Here is a 6,795-nt window from a genome sequence, read left to right on the forward strand (position 1 = left end):
CCCGCTATCTGCTGGGGTGCCAAGCCAGGGGGATAAGACTGTCGGAGAAGGAGCACTTCACAGACACACAAACTCCACTCCCTTCCTAACAACATCAGATCAAGCCCGAAATCAAGGGAGAAACCAAAGCCCCTGGAGCCACATCAAAGGATTCGGGACCAACTTGAAGAGGCTCCAACGGCCGGCCAATCCGAGCAGCAATAAGGATAACAACTTCGATGGATGAAAACATGTCAAATACATTCACATCCATGAGCTCATGATGAAACACAAACAATTAGTCACTACCAGAGGATGGCAGGGAATCAACTCATGTTTTTGAGCCTGGAACATTAAGGGAAAGAATGGGAGGTTTGTGCCGCCTTTTGCGCACAAACTGTCCCACGGGGGGACCAATAGCACACGAAGGGAGCTTTATATCTGGGGATGAATTCCAGCTAAGAAATGAGAAAGACATGAGAGTTTTAGACGCCCACTATTTTGCAACCACTGGATTCATGAAATCATGGCTTCTAGCATCACAGAACAGAGAGACGACCAGACAGGACGCGCCTCCTGAGCGACCATCGCCTGTGAAGCGATTGTGCCAAAGAGAATTTGAGTCTGAACCTGATCAAGCCATGAAAACAAAGCCAGCAAATCCAGATAGAGGAGCCCCTCCCCGCCTTAGCCTCCTCGCAGGGAGCATTCCAAGACCCCAGTGGATGTCTGACGCCGCAGCTGGTACCAAACCCTATGTATTCTGTTTTTTCCTGTGCACACAGACCTACGATAAAGCTAAAGTTATAAATCAGGCAGAGTGAGATATCAATTTAGGAAAAGTTTATACTTAGTAGCTGTAAACTCTATTGTTCCTGTATCATTTTTTTCCTATACATGCACACCTACGATAAAGCTCAGCTTATACATTAGGCACCGTTAAGAGACAAGCACTTTGATGCTGGGACAGTTGACCTGAAAACCGAGATGGCCGCTAAGCGACTAACAGACAGGCCGCTTACCCCGCGAGGATACACGGGACAAAGGGATGACTCACGTCCAGGCGGGAGGGAGGGGACAGCACAAGAGCTCACCACGCTACTCAGAACAACGTTCAATTTAAAACTGGTGAACTGTTTATTTCTGGAATTTTCCTTTTAATATTTTCGGACCACGGTTGACCATGGGTAACTGAAACGGCAGAAAGCAAAACTGCCGCCAAGGGGGCCCTGCTGCCGCGGGAAACTGCACAGGACGGCGGCTCTTCAGCAAAGAGACTGCAAGGAAAACACTGAAAGGTGAAGGGGGAGCAGCCAGTGCAGTGACGGACCTGGATCTCATTCGAACAAAGGAACTGTAACACACACGTTTATGGCACAGATTGTACATCAGAAGATTTCCTGGGTATTTGATGATATTAAAAAGTTAGTGTAAAATTTAGTTGTGTTATATTATTACTGTGAGGGTTCCCTGTTTTATTTGAAACAAGTCGTTATCATCCAGAAACGCATCCAGAAGTATAATGATACTAGAGGCCCGGTGCACGAATTCGTGCATGGGTGGGTCCCTTGGCCTGGCTGGCGATTGGGGCCTATCTGCAGATTGGGGCAGCCAGAGATAGGGACCGAGGGAGGTTGGCTGGCTGTGGGAGCACACTGACCACCAGGGGGCAGCTCCTGTGTTGAGCGTCTGCCCCCTGGTGGTCAGTGCATGTCATAGCTACTGGCCAGTCGTCTGGTCATAACGGTTGCTTAGGCATTTATACATACAGATGTTTCCTGGGGGGAGGGGGGCAGAGGAAAAGAGATGGGCCGTGAGTTGACAATTGTTGAAATGAAGGGATGGGTACGGGCAGCTCATTAGGCTGCCTCTCTCTTCTTGGCTGTCTTCCCTTGGCCTGGCTGGCGACTGGGGCCGATTTGGGCCAATCGGGGCCAATCAGGGGTAAGGACCGAGGGAGGTTGGCTGGCTGTGGGAGGTTGGCTGTGGGAGCGCACTGACCACCAGGGGGCAGCTCCTGCGTTGAGCATCTGCCCCCTGATGGTCAGTGCACATCATAGCAACTGGTCGACCGGATGTTCTGGTCATTCAGTTGTAATACAGATGTTCCTGGGGGGAGGGGGGGAGAGGAATAGAGATGGGCCGTGAGTTGACAATTGTTGAAGCAGAGGGATGGGTACAGGCAGCTCATTAGGCTGCCTCTCTCTTCTTGGCTGTCTACGGTTGAAATACCCATCACCAGGGACACCGGCTCCCTGGCCAGGCATTCAAAGCCTGTGAGGGGCGGCTGTGCTGACTCTCAACCTCACCCCTGCACACTGCCTCCCTGGGGCCCCACAGAACCCACACCCTGTGAGGCATTAGCCACCTCAGCTATGCATGTGTGGCTCCTGCAGGCACCCGCCCTGCTCCCTGTCCCTCGGGGATAGCTGAGCCGCACCTTGCAGGGCCTCCTGACCTCACACCCCCTTGGGCACCACCGGGCAGCTCCTCCTCCTTCCCTGCCCCCTGAGGGGAGCTCCTGGAGGGCAGGGCGTGTCTCACTCCTGCCAGGATCCCAGCACCCGGGCAGGGCCTGGCCCAGCTCCACAGCCGGCTGTGTCTTCCTGAGAGGGCAATCCTCAGGCTTCTGCGAGGCCCCGGCTGACGGTGACCGGGACACACGGGGACAAGCACCAGCTGCGCTGCCCGGCAGGGACCTGAGTCTGGACTGGACCACCTTTCTGGTGCCCGCACCTACCTGCCCTCCCTCCAGGACTGTTGTGGGCACTAAGGCGGATCATGGCCTGGGAGGTGCTGTATGAACTGTGGAGGGCTGTGCACGCGTGAAGGGTCATTCCTGTTGGTGTACGGAGTGCGTGGTGCACGCACACAATTCACAAACCTCGGGGGTGGGAGGGAGCCGAGGTGACCAGTCAACCACCCCCACAAAGGAGAAAGGCAAACAGCCCCCTGTGCAGATGGGGAAAGGGAGGCCTGAGGGGTCGGGGCACTCACTTGGCCTGACCAGGCGGCGAGGTAGAAGTTGTGTGGGATTTGGAGCCCTCCCCCCTCACACCCAGGGGACCCCATGAACCAGCACTCACTGCAGAGTCACTCAGAGACCTCTGGGCCCCATAATGGGTGCACCACAGCGCCCCCCTGGTGTCCCCGGCCCTTGGATGCTCCCAGGATTTTCCCTGTGGACTCCCACCTCGACCCAAATGGCTGGGCTCAAATCCTGCTGGGCGGGGCTGACCTGGACTCTCGCAGGTGTGTGCCCGAGCTCTGCGGAGGGCTCTGGGTGGACAACAGGCATGTGGGACCTGGCTGGGGGGAGCCTTTCGAAGCAGGGGTTGTTCGAAAGCAAAACCCCCGGTGTGGGCTCTGAAGCAGGGTCTGACCGTGGCCCCTGGGAAGGAACTAGCCTCGCCCGAGACCAAGCCCTCGGGTAGGTGGAGGCATCGCCTCTGCTCATCCCAGAGGGCATGTCATGGAGTCAGAGGCCACAGACCCAGAGCCCAGTCCCCGCCCGCTGTGATGTGGGGCCGGCTGCTGCCTCCTTTAGGCCTCTGTCTCTGCCCCAACAGGGAGTGAGCTAGAGCTGGCAAGGGCCAGAGCTCTGAGGAAGGCTCAGATGGGACACTGGGATGTGAAATATCCGTCTTCTCTGGTCAGCGGGCAGGGCGGAAAGAACTTCACAGGAGCAGCTTGCCCCCTCCAGAGAGGCCGAGGCTGGGAGATGGCTGAGCACAGGCAGCAAATTGGTGAGGAGGTCGGGTGAAACCTGGGCCCAGGCCTAACCCCACCCCCTAGCTATGCCCCTGTCCCATCTGCATCCACCCAGCCGCCTGCCAGGTTCATCCCACCCATCCCCTCAGGGCCCCACCTCCTGAACCAGAAGGTGCCTCCTCATGGCCTCAGCCGGCTCTGCAGGCCCCACACAGAGGCTGGTCTGGGGCCACTGGAGAAAATGCCGTCAGGGGCACTGGTTCCCGGGTGGGTGTCAGGAGACCTGGTTCTAAACTCCTTCCTGCTGCCTGACCATGGGCCAGTCACCTGACCACGCTGGGCCTCATCCCAGGAAGCAGCAGGAGGGGTGTCGGGAGTGTGGGAGGAGCCAGGGGAGGGGTGCTCTGGGCTGTGAGGGGACGGGGCTAAGGCAGAGCTCCTGAGGGGAGGGTGGCTCACGGCGAGAGACTGCACACCACAGAGGCAGGGGCTCACTGGCTTTATTGGGGTCACGCACAGGGCAGGGTGGGGGTACAGGCAGTCAGGCTGCCAAAGAGGGTCCCCAGAGCTGCAGGGAGAGGGCAAGCAAAGACGCAGGGGGCAGGGCCAGCCCCAGGGGCCTGGCCCCCCCCCAATAGTCAGTGGGGAAGCAAAGCAGGCAATGCCAGGACTGTAAGCACATCCCGGACAGGCCAGAGCCGCGTTACAAAGGACCGTAGCCCACACCACAGCCAGTCTCCCACCTGAAGAATTCAGACTTCCACCCACACCTCCAAAGTGGGGGCCCGTCTGCCAGCAGCCCTGGCCAGTGGGGAGGGCTCTGACCTCCACCTCTCAGTGCATCTGTTCCCAGGACCTGCGACCCCCTGAGGGCTCTGCATTGTGAGGGAAATGTCACAGCACGTCCCTGACAGGGCACATCCCTGACAAAAGCCAGGGCTGGCCTGCGGCAGGGTGTTGGGGCACTTCCTGAGGTGCCCTCAGCTGATGCCAGGCGGGCCAGGCCCCTCCTTCAAAGGGGGCTCGCTGGGCCTGTGCAGGGGCGTGAGGCTTGGGGAGCAGAACTGAGTCTGCTGATAACGGTGTCTCGTGTTCCCTGTTCGGCGGGTGGATTGGGCCCAGTGACCCCTGAGGCCGGTGTCCTCCCATCACAGCATGCGGCCCCCTGCAGCCCGCTTCTACCATCGGCCATCACACTGCCCTGGCAGGCCGCCCCCACCCCTCAGCTCCACACAGATGCCAGAGATGGCACACAGGTGGCACACTCACCTCCTCTGGCCAGTGAGCTGGGAAGCTGACGTCCCAACGGGGACATCCAAGGCCCTAGAATCTACCGTCCCAGCTCCCGGGCTCTGGACCCCTCCACCCAGCTCCCCCGGGGCAGAGGGAAACCCCTATACTACACTTTCCCCCTTCACAGTATGAACCTCAGAGCCTCCCAGCTCAGGAAGCCCCGCTCCCTAAGGTCATGCTGACCAAGCCCCTGCTACGGGCCGGGCGTGAGCCAGCTGGGCAATCCTATCATAGATCATCTCAGGTCCGGTCTGACCACAGGGCAGGCATAGACTCTAGAATATATCCATGTGAAGGCAGCGTGCTCTCTCTCAGTGTATATGCATATGTATAGACAGGTCATCTCTCCATGACTTTTATGCTCCCCTTCACGCTCCCTCCTGCAGTCATTCTCAGAAGAGCAAGAAGGTTGGCCCGAAGAGCCTCCAGCGTGCCAGCCAGTCCTCACTGCCCCCGAGGCGCTCACACCAGGCCCAGACCAGGGGCAGCCCCTTCCTGGATGTGGCCGGACGGGCAGCAAATGCCTGTTTGCTGGATTCCCGAGGAGCCGCTCTGCTGTCTCCATCTCTGTCTCCCCGTCTGCAGAGGAAGCTGATGGCTGGTTCTTCGGATCCCTGTCTGTGTCTGTGTCTGTCTCCCTCAGTCTCTCTCCCGACAGTGAGGCACAGAGAAGGCAGTGCCCACGGACGCTCCATCCTCCCGCACTAGCCCGGCCTGGCCTCCGGGTCTACAGCACAAGCAGCTTCTAGACTACAGAGCCTTGGCATCTTCCTCCCTGAGCAGGAGCACCCGCACCAGGAGAGGAGAGGAGGGAGGACACAGGCCTGGGGGTCCCGGCCACGCTGAGCACAGGACAGCAACTAGAAACAGGTCCCCAAATACACACCTGGGGGCGGGGGCAGGGGGCAGGGCAGATGGGCGAGAGCAGGGGGCAGCAGTGGGCAGCTGCCTCAGAGCTGGTTAAAGACCACGGAGGCCTTGAGGTTGGCGGGCTCCATGCCCTCGCCGAAGGTGATGAGGAAGTACATGACCTTGCGGATCTTGGCCAGTTCCGACAGGCGCTCCCCGAACTCCAGGGCGTCGGCCTCGTTCCAATCCACCGCATCCGAGCCTTCCATGCGCCAGAAGATGGCCGCGGGCTCCAGCAGCTGGCGCGTCATGAGGTTGGTGAGGTCGGGCGTCCAGTTCTGGGAGGTGCCCGTGATGGTGACCTTGCCCGGCTTGTCCAGCAGGACGTCCCAGCGCTCAAACTGCAGCTTCTGCTGCTGGATGAAGTCGAGGCGGTACACGAACTCCGCCGGCCGCAGCAGCTTCTCCCCGTCCTGGCGCTTCTCCCCGCGCTGCTTCAGGCTCTCCACGCGCAGCCGCATCTGCTTGGTCAGGGCCTCATCCAGGACCAGCGGCATGCTGATCTGTGGCTGCTTCGGCCCGTCCTCTGCCATGGTCCAGGTGCTGCTGCTGCCTCTGCCGCGGTCCAGGAGCCGAGTGGGCTGGGGCCTCCCCGCCCAGGCAAGAGGCCACCAAGGAGGGGCCCCGCCTACCCTTCCTCCCTCCCCTCTTCCTCTCCCCTCTTGGCCACTGGGCCCTCCCAGCTCCACCCAGTCCTCAAAATGGGGGGTGTATGAGGGCGGGAGTCCCCAAATGCCTCCTCTCCACTCCTTGAACAAGCGGTAATGGAGGCACTGCAGGCAGGCGGGAGGGTGACAGGCTCCTCGGGGACCAGATGGCTGATGTCAACTGCTGTGGCAACCACCCTGACTACCACGGATGGGCTGGGAGCGGCTTGTTTGTGAAGAAGGGAGCACTGAAACC

General features: G+C 59.6%; 2 protein-coding genes across 2 annotated transcripts in view; both read right to left on the reverse strand.

The window, feature by feature from the left end:
* CAPN5 (calpain 5) overlaps positions 1–6,795 on the reverse strand; it is a 34,351-nt gene that overhangs the window by 15,475 nt on the left and 12,081 nt on the right. The window contains exon 5 of the mRNA XM_014540363.1: positions 5,952–6,473. Coding sequence (XP_014395849.1) covers positions 5,952–6,473 — 522 coding nt within the window. The remainder of the gene's footprint in view (positions 1–5,951; positions 6,474–6,795) is intronic.
* On the reverse strand, positions 5,811–6,695 carry OMP (olfactory marker protein). The gene has a single exon (XM_005867035.2). The coding sequence runs from the start codon at positions 6,423–6,425 to the stop codon at positions 5,934–5,936; it is 492 nt and encodes a 163-aa protein (XP_005867097.1). The 5' UTR covers positions 6,426–6,695; the 3' UTR covers positions 5,811–5,933.

Source organism: Myotis brandtii, unplaced genomic scaffold (genome assembly GCF_000412655.1).
Source record: "Myotis brandtii unplaced genomic scaffold, ASM41265v1 scaffold244, whole genome shotgun sequence".
Taxonomy (NCBI): domain Eukaryota; kingdom Metazoa; phylum Chordata; class Mammalia; order Chiroptera; family Vespertilionidae; genus Myotis; species Myotis brandtii.